The following is an 18,085-nucleotide window of genomic DNA, read 5'->3' as shown; positions in this document are numbered from 1 at the left end:
TGAATCCACAGAAGATTTCAGAAAGTAAGGATGAGAAAGAAAAAGTCGAGTATGTTTTAAATCAGTTCTTGCACAAAGTTCAGTCTGTTTGTCTAACTGATTGGGTTGGGGGGGTGGGGGGTTTTTTTGTTGTTTTTGTTTGTTTGTTTTGTTTTTTAAGATAAACTTAAATCATCTTCACAGGGAAAAACTTCAGTAGTTGGGATCAATAAAGCAACTGGCCTTGCTCTAGCACACATACTGAGATTCGTCGTCTAAAATCTTATTTCTACATTCAAAGATCGCTGGCCACTAGAGTTTCAGAGAAAGGCTACAGACAGGAGCTCCTTTGCTTGGGTGCCATAAGCCAACCAAATGGAGAAGCAAAGATGAACCAGTCTCTCTCTTTTGATCAAATGAGAACCAAAGATCAGTTCTCCAAATTTATAGGAAATCTTTAAGTGTGAGTAACATGTATTTTCACCCTCTTCTCCACCTCCCCCCCAAAAACCCCACCCAAACCCAACAACCCACAACAAAAAAAACACACCACCCAGAACTGCAGGAAGTTTAGGAACTCAGGCAGACTGAAAATACTTGATCCTCAAATTGTAAATATTTAGCAGAGCTCCCTAGCCACCACTCCCTCTTTCTCATTAAGGTGTTTCACAGCCAGTTCTCTATTCTTTTTCAAAATCAATAAATGGCCATTTCCTTTGGCAACCGAGAATGCAATGACTGCTTCCTACCACAGCAGTGTGGAAAATGAAGTAAAACAGTAAGACTCAACGAAATAACAAGAAATGAAACACTGTAGTTAAAAAGTAGGAGATCAGAGACTTCTCACTGTCAAAATTCTGTGCCAGATTTGTAGTGCATTGCTTGTACTCACTGTAGCTGCAAAGTATCAGTCCGAGTTCATAATTCTGAAGGACCAGAATTGATTTTCCTCCACGGAAACTGTTCCTTCTTTTGTACTTTCACATTTACTTTAAAAGAAAAAGGTTACATCTGGGGGGCAGAAAGCAAGGTATATGCCTGGTATCAGTCCTCACTCATGCAGAGATTAAATGAAATTCAAAAGATCTACAAATACTTTATACAGTTTAAAATGATATAGATAGCTGTTATATTCTTATGAATTCCAGACTTTATCCCTTCATATGCATTTTAAATACTCAGTCTATTGATGTCATGGTATTTTAATGGAGTCTATTATCATTTCTGAGTCACAGAAACACTGAGAATGAGGCATAACAACATAACATTCACCTGCAGTTAGTCCGAATATGAATGAAGACCTTTATCATCACTGTCTCTCACTTATGCCTCATGACGGAATAACCTGAAAAACTTTTATTTAGAAATAATTCTGCATAAACACACAAATAACATGGCATATGATGCAGAGAGCACTATAGTGGAATTCAGTTAATTAGCAATCCAAGAGTAATGACAAACGATAAGGAGCCCCATGATCTCCAAAGTTGATGTACGTATCCTCATGTATGTATCTTGCACAGCAGCAAATACCCTCTCCCTGCGTTTTCCAAGCAGTGGAAAATTGTTACAACTGATGCAGACCAATACACATTGTCTGCTCTTTAAAAACGTGTGACTGTACAAGAGTCACATTTTTGATTCAACATTTATTAGTTACATGTATTACAAGTAACCGTTGCCAATTTTCTTTACAAAAAACAACACAAAGCTCAAAAAACCTCCCCTTTAGTACATTATCAAGTGAGGAATTGGGATTCTTTTCTGCTATGTAAACTCTCCACCAGACTATTAACAAAAGGGCAAATTCTGAGACTTTCCTTGAAAAACTGCTATTTACTAGAGACAAGAATACAGGAAGATAGGCAGCATACTCATATGATATGTTATCACCAGCAATAGATTTGTGCTGATAGAAGTCAAAGCCAATCTTCGCCACCCTTACTCAAACACTTTCTAACAGCGAAGGCAGAAAAAGGCTGCTATCCTATCACAAGTTGTTTGCCGACTAAATTTAGAAAAACAGTTTGCTACTTAAACTGGGCAAGCTATAGTTGCAGATTGAGGCAAAATAAACATAGAAGCTCACAACACAATTTTGTAGCTGGTTTTTGAGAAGAATTAGAGGTAGAAGAGCAAGTTCGATCTCTAAGCTGTACACTGGACAAATCACAAATCTGCATATGCAAATCACTGAAGTGCTACTGGTTTGCCTAATTAATGAACAGAACTACTATGTTTTCCTTTCATATGATCTTTGATTAATCTCTCAGAGTTATATTTAGCCCTAGATCACATGGCCTGCCTTTCACCTTGTTCAGTCAGAGCTGCATGTCAACTGAAATTCTGTCCCAGTTGTGTGTGGGTGGCTCCAAGAATTTCAGGTTTTTGCTATCAGCCAGCAAGTTCCAAGTCAAAGCAGGCAGCAGAGCCAAGGGGCCACGAGAAAGCCACCCAAGGAATGTGCTGACGCAGAGCACGCTTCAAGGGTCCTCTCACAGAAAAGGCACCCACAAAGCTGATTCCACAAAGGCAAAATCTCAGAAGCAAGTCATCAGCCCCATAAGGCACGATGACTGGGAGAGCATGGGGTACTGAAACACTTCACTGAAGCCACTGATGCACACCTCTGATTCAAATATTACTGTAAAAAGACCAAGGTAAGACAACCATCAGAACTGAGAATGCACACATATATGGCCTGTCAAATCCTTGAAACAACAATTACATATTTTCAACAAGCCATACAATACCCTATGCACCTTACAAGCATCACTCAAGATCCCAGCACAAAGCTATTATATTAAAAAAGGCTTAGACGAAGGTACGAGAACGAAATAAAGGTGGCTTTCCTTACCAGCACTTCTGCTATGTCATAAACAACAGGTAGATCTCCATCATGGAAGCAATGATGCAAGGCACCGTTTAGGACGCCAGGCTGCCTTGTATGGCATAACGTCTGATTTACCACTCCACATGCACTCCTTGGGTCACAGGTGTATCACCACGGGAGCATAAAGATAACTTTAAGTAGGTTTTAAAAACGTCAGAAGGACAGCAGAAGCAACTGTTAAATAACTTTAATAATACCTTGCACCTGTAAACTATCTGGCAGGACAAAATAAATTGATACAAATTACTGCATTTTATCCTTTGAAATACACTTACTGGACACTCACAGCAAACCACAAACAGAAAGTCACATAGGTATAAACATATTATTTACTTTAATGATTACTTTGTAGTGCAAACCTAAATTAAGCTCTCATGTTTGCACCTCACAATGTGTTTACATTCATGGTATGTCCAGTGTATACTCTTGAGATCAGTCTTGTTTTTACTTGTAGTTCTGCTGTGAAAGAGCAGAAAACACATTGTAAAATTCTGTTTGTTTTGTCACATGTATTGAGTAGGCTTTTTTTTTTTTTTTTTTTTTTTTTTTAACATAAAGTTAATGTATTGCAAACCATACCAAGCAAAACAATAGGAGAAAAAGGAACCATGTTGGGTTGTGGTAGGAAACCACAACTATCAAGTTTTTCACTAGAACAAATCAATACCATGATATCCCCATATTTACTTGACTGCCTGTTATTATCATCATTTCATCCACATTCTTACCAAGAACCCACAAAAGTAACAGCATTAACCTACTAAAGCAAACAGAATGGCCATTTTCCCATGCCTAATCAAATTCTTATTTATTTAAGAAAGCAAATTGCTTTAAAAAAAAAATAGAGGACCGCTAATCCTCTATCAGTAAAAGTTTACTGATAAAAGTACAGTTTAACAAAAGCACTTTTATTAACAACAAAGTAATACTGAAATACAGTAACCCAAACCATTCAAGATTCAACTATTTGTATAAGCCATATGACTATAAAGAGAATAGCATAAAAAGAAAAGCAGATAAATATGATCTGCTCTGAAAATAAGCTACTCCACTATGCAGCAATTGATTTTTGCATGCTTTTAACACAATATTTCATATCAAAATTAGACAGTTAATCAATATTGAGGTGTTTAAATACGTCCTGTACCTACAAACCTTTATATAATTCAGTGACTTTAACTGTAGGAGTTGTCCCATTGGGATAGAAAGGATGATTCATACAGCTCAGGTTGTTTCCATGCTTGGGTTCCTCACAAAAAAACAAAACCAAACAAAACAAACAATCAAAAAAAACCAACCCCTAGCACCCAAAACAAAAAAACTAATACTTTATTAATTTCCATGTCTAAAACTATTTAATTTTTAGATGCCTATCTAATTTCTCTCATATTAGCTGTTTACAGAATTACAATGTAAATTATATCCACTTTGAGTGCTAAACACAGAAGAGTTTCTCTTAAAAAATTTTCTTAAGAAAACCAAATGGAGAGATGAAGACAACTCACTTCAAGTGACCAAAAACATCTGCACGTAGACTTCATTTTCCCCAAATCCTACCACACTGGTAATTTTACATATTTGTAACCTTTTCTTCAGTTGCCCAGTTGATCAGAACCCTTCAGATTATTAAATATAGAGAAAAGAAAATCCAAATGTAAATGTGTCTGTTCAAGCAATACTCTGCTTTAACATAATGATTTTACATAATCATCAATTACATACTTTGTAAAGCAGCTGAGGAAAGTGAGGAGATACCCATGCTATTGCCTCTGCAGCTCTCACCTCAGCCAGGAGCAAATAAGGTCATGCCAACCACCACCAAAAAAAAAAAAAAAAAAAAAAAATTACAAAAAAGCAGAAGACAAACAGATCCCTTATTTCAGAGGCTGTCTGTGCAAATCCTGGCATATCATCCCAACACAGCCTTCATTTTTAACTTCACTATGTCACAACCCACTCTTTTCCATAAGATTTAGTCTTGGCTCTCACAAGTCTTCGGCCAGGAATGATAATATATGGTCGTAGTGACCCAGACAGGAAGAAGGGCTATAACTTTACAAAGGCAAAAAATAAAACATTAAATTGGTAACAATTTCTCCCATGAAATGCCAAGGGCAGGCCTGATCTAATGCCCGTATAAGGAAGTGAAAGATGCCCACATTGAGTCAGTCTCCAATGAGCATAAACAAAGCTGAGATACAAGTGCCAGGGGGAAAAAAAAAAAAAAAAAAATTGATTCTGTCCACGGTTGTTGTTTTTTTTTAAATCAAGCTTAAAGGGATATTAAGGGATACTTTCAACTTGCAGTTTCTGAGAATGGACTGCTTTTCTTTTCCCTCTTGATACTTACAAGGGGCTCTTCAACAAAACGTGGGCTGCTGGGCAAACGGGCCATGCAGGAGTAAACAGAGAACACTGATGCCAAGAGCTGGCACATGAACTATACAAACAAGCTGAAAACTACACTGTTTGTTTAAAACATTTTTAATTTTCAATAATAAACTAATACTGTCTAGTTTTAGTAGCATACTTTCCTCCAGTAGAATTGAGTCTCTAGCACTAGTCAATCATATCTCCAGCACTTTCCTCATAAAACTCAGTCATTTTTAACATGATGAGAATAGTATTTTCAGCCTGTCTGCCCATTACCATGAAGAGTCTGAAAAAGTTCATGAAAACATCCGTTCGGATAGCCAAGGTACCTGTGGCAGAAGCAGTTGTTTAACGACAGTCTCCCCTTTTGGTTTTGCTAGTTCAGCAGCCCTGTAACGCCTGTGTTTTTCAATATATTGTTTCAGGTACAGAGAGAATATATTCAAAACAGAATTTGGATTGGTTTGACACGTGCTAACATGCAGTGGAAAAGATATGAAGTAGAAATCTTGTTACAAAAAATAAATAACGAATAACGCGACAGCAAGCATGATCTCATCAAAGCCTTCATCTGAACAGAGCACAGTGGCAAAGACCAGAAGGCTCTTGTGTGACATTGTTATCTAAAGTCCTGATTAGATTTTCACCTCAGAGTTCTCAATTTTGGTAGCAATCATCGCAAAGATACTATGGTGACTGGCACTCTATAAATACATCACACAGACGGGTAACAGTATAGAAGACGGCTATCAGATAAGAGTTTGAAGCATTTGAAAATTCACCCCTGCCATTAGGTCTCTAACTGTACTCATTTTTACGGCAATAGAAATGCGATTACAGATAAAAAGGTAGGATTAGTGCTGTACAAATTCTTCTCCTCTTAAATTAGATCATCATCATTCAATAGCATTAGTTACATGTTTAGGGAGTGTCAGAATTCAACAAATATACAGGCATGTATTAACTGTAAATTTAATAAAAGCCTGCAGCGCAACCCAAAGGTCACAGTTTGATCGGCCTCGCTTTGCCGAACACTGCAACAGACGAGCCGCACAACTTCAGTCAACACGAGCTACTCTCCTCTCAAGTATCTGCCAAAGAATATAAGCTGTTATTTCCTGTGCTTCTATTTCGGATTTTATTAGAAAGTCATCGTAATTCATGACAGGGTTAGGCTGGACTTGGTACCTCTGCATGAAATACAATGTTTGCCGGCGATGCTGTGGGAATCAGGCTCTTGTCACCCCAGTGGATTTCATCAGTATTTCCTCACTCTAGAGCCAGACGTGTGAGTGGGTGTCCATGGCGTGGTGTGCACACATCAGAGTTGTGATTGCTACAAATTATCATTATTTTAAAACGCACCCACTAGTCATTTCCACACATACCGTAAGTACTCTAGATTACCTCTAAGCATTAAACTCAAACTCTTCACATATTACCGTACATCATCACAAGTATCTTCCTAATACAATTGTAACCCATTGCAATGAAAGTGTCTAAAAATAGTTTTAAAAATCGACTTCTACTAAGTATACTTTGTATACAACCAACTCCTTATATCTTGAAAACAAATGGTACATTCAGTGTAGGAGCTGCATTATTAGAGCAACAGAAAAACCATACACTGCACAAACCAATTAGTATCACCATTATAGATGCTCATTCTGAGCAACATAGGTTCTTGCAGAGTTGCTGCCTTTGGCATATGGGGGTTTCCTTTCACAGCTACCTCTTCAAGTACATCACGAAACCTGGGGGATGATGGCTCCCGAAAAACAGTGTAATGCAAGCCATGGTGATGATACAAATTATAATTTGTATTCTTGTGGACATACTCATCCGATTGCTGCACTTCCTCTTCCAAGCACTGGGAAGCATATATCCAACACTTTTAGTGCTGGATGGACAGCCAAGTATTTTGGGAACTTTTTTTGCTCCCCAGCAGTAGTTGCCTGCATAGTCCTGAGGCTTTGAGATACCAGAGGCAGGGGAGGGCCGTTCTGGGAAAGCAGCAGTTCAGCACACTTGCCACATGTGCCAGAAGATCAGTGGGAAATACTGAAGATAAAATGGCATTTACTGAGCTCATAGCGCAGCAGAAAGTTCCCAACCCCTTACTTCCAATTGTCTCCAGCAAGACCCATGCTTGTGTCTCTGCTTATGAATCTCTACTCTCAACTTTGTGGGAGCTCCTTGGTGCTTTCTGGCACTCTCCCATCACCCGGGGCCACCTTTGTCACGGTCAGGCTGTAGGTACACACAGGACCACAGCACGCATCAGCTTCCAGTCACCAGAGACTAGCCCGTCTGCATCGGAGCAGAGCCCAGATGTAAACTAGCATATATGCAGGGCAGATGATGAGTGAGCATAGAGCTTTCCATCTTAACAGCATACACGCACCCATTGTCTCTCACCATCTGGTATATGAAAGAAAAACCTATGCATATATAGCCACACTAAATTTGCAAGAAGAGTAATTTTCAATCGTTTGCATAACTGTAATCCATTTTTCCCTAACAACACACGCTAATAGGAATGACTTATAGCCCCAGTTTAGCATGCTACTAAACTACTGCTGTCTTTGCTTTACCTCTGGAAGAACAAGATAACCTTCCTGAGCTTCCTTTGTAAAATGCAAAATATTTCAGCCAAAAACATCAAGCTCTGACATTCACATATGTATGCTAGTGCCTAAATTAAGGTATGTATGTTTGAAATTTGTATCCTTCAAGGACAATCTGTGTAGAAGAGATAAACATTATAAAATGTAGACAGCTAAATAATGAAGTAAGGATTCTGGATTTAATATAATGATATTTTAAGCACCGAGCTGAACGTGTTTAGGTTTTGGAGTTTTCTTTTCCCTTTTTCAGACTGCATTATAAGAAATGTGCTTCCTTTAACAAAAAAAATGTATTTGCTACGATGAATAGTAGTTCCCTAAATATTTTTAGTACAAGGCGTGTAATTTACTCAGTAAGTGAAAAAGTTTGTTTAGAAAAAAAACTACTCAACTATAGCGAATGTCCAAAATCATTCTCCATCTGCAGAACCATAAAAAGGGCTCAGAACAGAAGCAGAATGTTTTACAACAGCTGCTCTCTTTCAACTTTCTGTAATTTTTATACCTATTTTTTTGGTGACTTTTTTTTTTTTAGTGCGCCACAGCAGGACTCCTCTAGAAACAGGCAGACAATGATTTCACTTGTGCAATTCCATGAAGCAGAGGTGGATCACTGTTATGCTGAACCACCAGCAGCCAGACACATGCAGGGTCAAGTTATGTACTCTCACACCAGCACTGAAAACTTATCAAATATGGCCCTGATCCAGCAAAGCACTTAAGCACATGCTTTACTTTAAACATGTAAGTAATCCTGTTAGAGTAAATGAGATTCAGCATAAACCACTGGACTGAATCTCAGAATACCTTGGTTGTGGCCCTGATTATGTCAGTGACCGACTGCATAACCTTGGACAAATCGCCGTATTTCCATATCTTGATTTCCTCTTTTGCCCTCTACTTGCGTTTACCATGTCGCATACCGTCTCAACAAAAATAATCCCGAGCCGGAATCTTCTAGAAACTGCTGCGCTATAAATAATGGCAGGGACATTTATGTACATCAGTCCGTTTTCAAACGCCTGTCACCTACTCAAAACTAATGCTCCCCCCACCAAAAACCCCAAGATGACATCCCTTACCCTTAGGCCTACTTATCCAATATCGACAACCAATTTCAAAAGCACGACATTGCTCTTAAAAAGCGGTTGTGGAGAAGGAATCCAACTGAAGGGCACGTGCAGGTATGGGCCAGGACAGCTCCCAAGCACGCGTGGCTACAAGCCCAGGACTCGCGCTGCAATTCCCCTCCCACCGCTGGTGGTCCCTCGCTCACAGGGCAACGCGAGATCCCGAGTCCTGCCTGGGGATTCACGCGGCAGCGTGCCACGTTTCTGCCAGCGCTGCACCCGCAAAAGGAAAAAAACCGTACAGTCCTGGGAAAATCTGTTTAAAGCATGCAGGTGGGAGACAGCATTGTCTCGCAGGGTGCAGTGTATTTACACTAAAAGGCTTTATGCTCGGTATTTTTAGACACTGCGATACAAGACACGGGCTTCCACAGGTAGGCCATATGCCGTCAACTCTATGTCTTAATGATCCTGAGAATATTTTCCTATAAATAATGCCGGGTTTGCACATATATACAACCACGCAGCGCGTTTACTCTTGCCATCGCACTTCCTGCTTCCTGGCAGTTGTCAAAGGCAATGTCATTGTCACAAAGAGAATATGGATTCAGTTCCTAACAATGAAGCAGGCACGGATGAGTGGGCAGGATACTCAAATGAGTTTCAGAAAGACTTGAGGTGAAATACTGTCCCTAGTGAAATCAATAACCGTTCTCCCATTTACTTCAGCAGAGTAAATATTTCAACTCTTTTTTCCTATGCCTCCTGGTCATCCCAGTCCCTAACAGAGTAATCATTTATTTTCCTTAAAAACACAGGGAAAAGGACAGAATGGATGGAAAGCAAGGGAGGGAAGATTTCAAAATAAAGGTAGTCTTTTTTTCAGAATAATTAAGAAAAACCAAAACAACTTACAATGACTCCTGTAGTTACAGATTATAGACAATGCAGAAAATGAGATTAGATTAACACAGTTAAGATCCTCCTTTCTAGGAACTCCTTCACAGATTCCCCTTCTGTCCTTGAAACACCTGTACACCACATTGCTACTTTCCCAGCTGAACCAAAGAAGAGCTCACAGCAACAGCGACACAGTTTCCCAGGCGTCGGTCTGCTCTGGATCAGGCCTTTTGCATACAAAGATATCTATTATAAGACACATGCATCGTGAGCTGGGCTCCGTTAATTAAAATATTTTCTGCTGCAGATTGGAAGCCTGGCCTAGAAGACACTTGCCAAAATTACATTCAGGAGCACAGCGACTGAAATGCGTTTCTGAATAGGTCAAAAGTTAGTTACTTTTGACTTTTTCTGAATGCGTGCTCTGTTCTCATTGTATGATGAAGGCAAATACAGTCAAAAGGTTATATGTAACTGTGCATTTACAGCAAGTTAATGGACACAATAAACTACTAGTTTTCAGAAGACATTCAAGATTTTGGACATTAAAAAATAAAAAAAAAAAAAAAAAGAACCCATACAGTAACCTGTAACAGAGCCTGAAAAAACGCATGCCATGCATAACACAATAAAGTCACTGAACAAGTGAAATTTACAGTAAGCATGCTGTTTGTCAGTAAGTGTTGCCAAGTTTCCAAAATTAGTTGGCGTATCAGACAACAGTGAACATTTACTATGCGTTTCAGAGCTCTTGAAGTCCTTAGCAGCATTCAAAGTTAAGGTTGACATTTCATCTTTAATTCATGCTCCTGTGTCTTTCTATATTAACTACTAACAAAAGCAGCATGCTAATAGCCTCAGCCCAGAGAGCATGCGCAAGGCAGGGACTGTGCACGCTCCACGGGAACGCTGGTCTGCATCTCCAGTGAAAGTAAATCTGCGCCTTTCGACAAGGGAGGCAGCCACCAAATCAGTACTGACAAACCTGAACATCGAGCAGCTCAGATGGAGATTATCATAAAGAGCAACAGAGAAGTACACTCATGACATCTATTCAGAAGCAATTTGTCTAGGAGAAAGTTTTCTTCAGCTCCTGAATCCCTTCATTTGAACCCACATTTTTCTCTCTCTGAAAGTGATCTTCCTATTTCATCAAACTTTATCAACTCATTTGGACAATAGTCTAAAAAAAAACAGGTTTTAACAGAAGTTTAGACTTTGTACAGCACCCTTCTTTTCCCCAGCATCTCACGAAGTGCCTCACAAAAGGCCCCAGAGGTTGGACAAACATAGCACCAGGAAAAACACAGTGTGAAAGGGATCTTTATGTGCATGTGTGAGGGCCCAGTGCTAATAGCTCAATGTGCTATTGACACATCACAGTGCAAACAGCTAAGTCTTTTTCAAAATAGCATGAGTCACAGTGTCATTCTTAACTTTGCCTTTCCCAGATTTGGGTAATTTGAGAAACAAATCATCCCCGTATTATTAAAGCACATTTTTGTCAATGAAGGTAGCCACTGGGAAGCGACTACTGCTTCTGACTGTAACGTTTACTCCATGAACTACACATGCCGCAGAGAAGGTGCGAACAGAGAGAAGCGGTACCGCAACTTCTCTGACAATCCTCGTCAAACCGAAACGTTTGTTATCCTCCCGTGCGAGCAGCTGATGTACTTTTAGGTAATGCTCCTGTTTGGTATAATCCTTTGGTTAGAGGCTGGCCGTAATACAGCCGGAATCATCCGAAAGAGCAGAGCAGAGGAGAAGAGAAGAGAGCAGAGGAGAGGAGAGGAGAGGAGAGGAGAGCAGAGGAGAGGAGAGGAGAGGAGAGGAGAGGGAGACGTCCCGTCCCGTCCCTTCCCCTCCCCTGCCCTCCCTCGCCGGGACGCCCGAGCTCCCGCAGGGCTCTGCCCGAGCCGCGGCGGCTCCAGCCGGGCGAAAAGTTCAGCAAGTCCCGGCCCGAGCCTCGGAGGGCTGCGCGCTCGGCAAAGCCGCTGCCTTTTGTTCCCTGCCCGCGGGGGAGAGAGGGACCCGCAGCCCAAAGTTACTCGCGGGTCTCTTTGGGCTTCGAACTCGACCGAAACGCCCGAGCGCCGGGCCGAGGCAGCGGCCGGCTGCGGCCTGGCGGCCGGGCCCCCCCGGGGCCGGTCCCCCCGCGGCCGCCGGCAGGCGGGGGGGGGGGTCCCGGCGCGGGGGTGCCGGCGGCTCCGGCCGCTCGCCGCCCCCAACTTTCCGGGGACGGGCGTCCCACGGCCCCGCAGAGACCCGCCGGCGCTCCCCGCCGCCTCGGGCTTTCGGGCATCCCCCGGCCCCGAGCTGCCCCCCCCCCCCCCCCCCCGCCCCGACGGAGCCCGAACTCCGGCTCTCGGGGAACCGGTCCCGGCAGCAGCACGAGGAATTGACCCACGCGGGAATAATCACCTTGTTGTAGTTGTAGTAACCCAAACACTGGGCAAAGTCCAGGTTGGAGGGGTCTCCGGGAAGCGAGCTGCCCGCCGCAGCCGGGTAAAATCTTACATCCATGCCGGTGCTTTGGTCCAAGAAGTGCACTTGGAGAGACCGCCGGGAGGTTTAATAGATCCACCTTCAGGTGTCTTCCCCGGGGCTGGGGCGCGGGCAAACGGCCGAGGGACCGGAGCTGCGGGGCGCCGAGCCTTCCCGAGGAGCGGGGACGAACGAGGGCCGGGAGGCGGCAGGGGACAGCGGGGGAAAGAGGCGGCGGAAAAGTGCAGGTAAACAAGGAGAGGAGAGGGAGAGGAGAGGCGAGGAAGAGAGGAGAGGTGGGCGGCGGAGCCCAGGTGGGTGCCCGTCCGCCTCGGCGGGAGGAGGGGAGAGGAGGAGGGGGAGAGGGGGAGAGAGGGAGGGAGGGAGGGAGGGAAGGAGGGAAGGCTGTTGTTTTTTAAAAGCTCGGTGCCAAGCCACGGGCTTTGCCTCCGCATTCAGGAGCAGCTGCTGTACACAAAGGAGCCACGCGCCCGGCGGGGATGGACGGACCGACCGACCGACCGACCGACCCACCGCCGCTGCCCGCCGCAGCCTGCCCGCGCCGCCGACAAAGGCGGGGTGGGGGGGCGGGAGGGGTGGCCGCCGCCGCCGCCGCCGCCTGCCCGCGGGGCCGGGGGAGCAGGGCAGCGCGATGTCACGGCCGCCCCGCGGCTGCCGGGGAGGGGGCAGCTGCCCCGGAGTTGGGGGAACGGGGCTGCGCCGGCCGGGGCGGGCTGCGGAGCGCGGGGCGAACTGCCGAAAGAGCCGGCGCCGCGCTGGCAGCGCTCCTCGGGAGGAGCGAGCGGGGCCCGCGCCCCTCCCCGCCCCGCCGCCGCCGCCCCTCCCGCCGCCCGCCCGCCCGCTGCCGCCCCCGGCGGCCGGTGCGGGCTCCGCGCTGCGCGCCGCTGCTCGGCCGCCCGGGCCGGCGGCGGGGCCGGGAGCGAGCGGCTGCCGGCCCTTCCTGCCCATGGCTGTCCTCGTTCCCGGAAGGTTCTAGGTGAGGAACGCGCACCGCTTCCACCAGTCCTCCGGCTTGGGTTTTGGGGTAATGCGCTCTCTTGATTTGCACCGCTGCCTTGCGTGTGCCACGCAGCGCGGTGGCAGAAGGAAGGAGATTTGTCCGACGTGCTGTCAAGAGCAGGACGTGAAAACACAGCGGCCTGCCTCTCAGAAGCCTTCTTGAGCTCGGAGTCACTGGAGGCTGATGCAGAGCAATCCACTAATAATCCAAACGGGCTTAGTCGCTCGTAGGCGCTGCGCGGCTGTATCTGCTGCCCTGCGCGGAGCGTTCCTGACCCAAAATCTTGCTCCAGAACTTTTGGAGGAAACGGCGAGGCCATTTAACCTCACGACTTGTGCCCTACAGACAACAAGGTGCAAGGAAGAAGGATGAAAATATGCCCTTGGCGCGAGGCTTCCGCGAGAGGGAGAGAACTGCCGTTCGGGTCTAGGGCCGACTCCGGTGCAGTTGTAACGCAACTGGAAATACACCCCAGGCTGCCTTTACGTTTACTCCGTTTGGTTGCAAAACAGCAACGACAACACAAGTATGCGAGGTTTAAGTGTGCAACAGCAGCAAGACCTTCTCCGAAGGTCTCCGCATCTCTGCTCTGGCCGCCGAGGACATTTATCCTGGGCCTGTGCTGCCGTCCCGCCTCGCACCGAAGCCTGCCTCAGGAGCTTAATGCCCCACGCTTCGTACCCAGGCATGATTTTGCACTGTTGAGGTAGATTGGGAGAAAACTGTAAAACGGTCAATAGCTACACCACGTAGGAAGGGAACACCTTCCCAACTCCTTTCCTAGAAATCTTATTTTCAATGTTTATGGTGGCTCAAGTGGCTCCTGCTAGCACAGGCAACACCAGATCACCCTTATTCAGGGGACTGATCCTGAAGTGTCACAGTTTGAAGCAAAGAAAGATCTCTAAAGTGACGTTTTGCGCTAAGAGCAGAATTAAACGTAGCGCAGATACGCATCAGTATTTACATGGAATATTTAGAATTTAACTTTCTAGAAATATGTATATGAACTGCTAAATGCCTCAGCAGAAAACAGGCATATTCTGTCAAACAGCTAATCCAATTTCATATTCATTGCATCAACCATTTTTAACCGAAGGGAAAAAAATGCAAAATCTACTCTGTTGCTAGAAGGGAAGCGGTTGAGGAACATACAGCGCAGAGTGTTCACACAGGCACACCCCATACCTGTGGCAAAAATTATTTATGCTCCCGAAACAAACTGTTCAGAAATAAAAAGACGTTGAATCTCTTTCAGAATGCAACGCTGCATTAGGGCATTCCTCCAAAGCAGTGACAGAAAAGTGGTAGTGTATAGGCACAGCAAACGCATTTCAACCTTTCAACTGAGGTTAATAAAGTAATACCTGCTTTGTTTTACTCATTGGGTGACAAACTTCTCTGTAAAGCCGAGTGTCTACTTTAGAATAAGCAGGTGCTCAGGTATAGGAACAGATCGTTGGCGCCGAGTTCTGAGGTGCTCTGCTATATAAATACAGGTACTTTCAGACTGCCTCCCTCTGGTTCTCTACGCTTCTAACGAGATCTGAAAGCATATTCCTGTTGAATTCAGGGGGGAAATTGCTTCAGGGAGGAATGAACACCAAATGATTCCCAGTTTAGGATTTGGTCCCCTTGCCATATTGCAAGGAGCCCCTGAAAGGCTGCAGACCTATGCCATTTATGGCTTCTGGGCAGCGCGTGGCCTACAAAGCAAGTTGCCTGCTGCACAATTCCTGCCTTGGCTGGCGAGGGGCTGTCTGTCGGGCCACAGCACACCCCAGGCTGACCAGCCCAACTCGTCCCTCCTGTCCCACGGCCTCGGCAGCGGTCTCCGCGCCAGAGCCAGAAACACGAGCCAGTAGAGCAGGAGGTGGCCGACGGGAAGCACCCAAGGTGCCGCAGTGGGCGGGCGATGACCGCCTCTGGGTTAGAAGTCTTAAATTCAGAAGGTGAGCAAATAACGGTGATGTAAACAATGGTGATTTTGAGTATTCTGATGGAATATACTGTTTCCAACACAGTTTCTTCTGAAAACAAAAGAACAGGCACAATAGGAAAACCCCCAAATATTCCATCTTGATGTCACTGGTGCAGGAAGTTAACGTAAAATTGAAATGGAAGAAATCAGAATTAAAAAAAAAAAATAATTAAATTCCAGCTAGGCACAACACTTATCCCCCAAATATTATTTGGTGAAAAGTTTTGAAATACTCTCTATTTATACAATTACAAACTAAAATATAGAAATTTGGTGACATTTCCAACCAAAGAAATTCCAGTTCCTGACTATAATCTAACTTTGGCACCTCTACCGAGTGCCCAAATTAAGTCTTTTGCAGAACTACTAAGACTGCAGTGACATTAATGAGTCACTTAAGGGAAAACAGAAGAGAAACTGGGATATATATGCTAATTTGTTTTTCTTTTTAAAGAAAATATTGGGGTTTATGCGATACTGTGCCAGAGAGAATTTTACAAACTAAAAAATTAGGCAAGTGTGTGTTTTCCTTTCTCAGCACCTCTTCAATGTAGTTTATTAAATAAGTAAACTTGAGTAATCTCTGCTACACTTTAAATCCACATACATGACGTCAAATCTGTCTGTTAGTAACAGTATTTATCTCAGGAGTACTTTAAAAATGGAATATAAGCCAAAGTATTTATATCTTTCTGTACATATTGCTTGAAAGGAATCCAACAAATTCTCTCAAGCTATTCTCTTCAAGGTCCTTCAGTAAAACTATGGCTTTGGAATTCTTGTATTGGTTTTGTGTGGCAAGGTTTCGGTAGCGGGGGGTGGGGGGGGGTTACAGGAGTGGCTTCTGTAAGAAGCTGCTGGAAGCTTCCCCTGTGTTCGAGAGAGAGCGAGCCCACACCAGCCGGCTCTAAGACGGACCCGCCGCCGGCCAAGGCCGAGCCAATCAGCGATAGTGGTAACGCCTCTGTGATAACATTTTTGAGAAGGAAAAAAAAGTTGCGACAGGGAGAAACAGCCGCTGGAGCGAGGAGTGAGAACATGTAAGAGAAACAGCCCTGCAGACACCCAGGTCAGTGAAGAAGGAGGGGGAGGAGATGCTCCAGGCGCCGGAGCAGAGATTCCCCTGCAGCCCGTGGTGAAGACCCTGGTGAGGCAGGCTGTCCCCCTGCAGCCCAGGGAGGTCCACGGTGGAGCAGATCTCCACCTGCAGCCTGTGGAGGACCCCACGCCGAAGCAGGGAGATGCCCGAAGGAGGCTGTGACCCCGTGGGAAGCCCGTGCTGCAGCAGGTTCCTGGCAGGACCTGCGGATCTGTGGAGAGAGGAGCCCACGGAGCAGGTTTTCTGGCAGGACTTGTGACCCCGTGGGGGACCCACGCTGGAGCAGTGTGCTCCTGAAGGACCGCATACTGTGGAAGGGACCCATGCTGGAGCAGTTCGTGAAGAACTGCAGCCCGTGGGAATGGCCCACGTTGGAGAAGTTCGTGGAGGACTGTCTCCCGTGGGTGGGACCCCACGCTGGAGCAGGGGAAGAGTGTGATGAGCCCTCCCCCTGAGGAGGTGAAGCGGCAGAAAATAATGTGTGATGACCGTAAACCCCATCCCTGTCCCCCTGTGCCGCTGGGGGTCTTGGTGGAGAAAATCCAGGAGTGAAGTTGTGCCCGGGAGGAAGGGAGGTGTGGAGGGAAGGTGTTCTGAGATTTCGTTTTATTTCTCATTACCTTACTCTGGTGATTTGTAATAAATTGAGTTAATTTTCCCAAATTAAGTCTGTTTTGCCCGTGACGGTAATTAGTGAATGATCTCTCCTGTCCTTATGTCGACCCGCAAGCTTTTTGTTATATTTTTCTCTCCCCTGTTCAGCTGAGGATGGGGGAGTGATAGAACGGCTTTGGTGGGCACCTGGCGTTCAGCCAGGGTCAACCCATCACAACTTTTAATTTTTTTTTTCCTTTGGAGCAGTTGGAAGTATGGAGTACTTGCAATTTTGAGTAAGTATCCCCTTCTTTTCTGCTGGTTTAATAAAACTAAGCATCTGTCTACAGTAAGTGGAGTACTCCAGTAATTTCCCTGGTCCTGGGTAGCCTTGATTTCGAAGAAACTTTTTGAAAAGCATTGTTCCATAAAGATTTGAATGTATGCCTACCGATGCCAACAATTATGATTCAGGCAGTAACACACAAACTGTGACTTTGTTCCATCTTCAGCTATACTTTGCTCTGACTCATCATCACAATTCAATTTTAAAAGCCATTAAGAACACTCAAACTGCTTTTCTGATGTAAGAGCAGAAATTGTATTGGAGTGAATCAGTCATATAGAAACTTAAAAGTGTGCATGCACAAATTCTCACTGCTGCCCAGAAACCTTTCAACTTGCACAGGTAAATACTAACGTTGCAGGCCTCGCTGATTCCCGCACAAGCCTGGCAAGTCCTTTTCTTTCTACCAGGAGGGAACATGTTTAACGGTTACGGCTTATTTGCTTTATCTTTAACTAGTACCCTTACAGCCTCTGCAAACTACTTTGCAAACCCCGTGTCAGTCTTGCAATCCGTAACATGGGTACAGTACCAGAGGCTCAGTGACATTTTCTTTCTTTTTACGATACAGAAGTCAAAGGCACTGGGAGATTTACTCCAACAAATAGCAGAGTCAGGAAGAAACCTCAGAGATAAGAGCAGACACACCAGCTCCCCAACATCCAAATGTTCAGATAGCCAGTCAAGTCCCCCACAAGTACTGCAGCTCAACAAC

At 44.9% G+C, this 18,085-nt stretch overlaps 1 protein-coding gene across 2 annotated transcripts in view; it reads right to left on the bottom strand.

Annotated features, from left to right (window-relative positions):
- The window catches only part of TOX3 (TOX high mobility group box family member 3), a 79,453-nt gene extending 66,606 nt beyond the window's left edge, over positions 1-12,847 (bottom strand). For both annotated transcript variants that reach the window (XM_049804433.1, XM_049804434.1), the window contains exon 1: positions 12,267-12,847. In XM_049804433.1, coding sequence (XP_049660390.1) covers positions 12,267-12,368 — 102 coding nt within the window. In that variant the 5' untranslated portion in view covers positions 12,369-12,847. The remainder of the gene's footprint in view (positions 1-12,266) is intronic.
- Positions 12,848-18,085: the final 5,238 nt, after the last annotated feature.

This window comes from Accipiter gentilis, chromosome 7 (assembly GCF_929443795.1).
Source record: "Accipiter gentilis chromosome 7, bAccGen1.1, whole genome shotgun sequence".
Lineage (NCBI taxonomy): Eukaryota > Metazoa > Chordata > Aves > Accipitriformes > Accipitridae > Astur > Astur gentilis.
The sequence above is the reverse complement of the archived record's forward strand: the minus strand, read 5'-3'. Positions and strand labels throughout refer to the sequence as shown.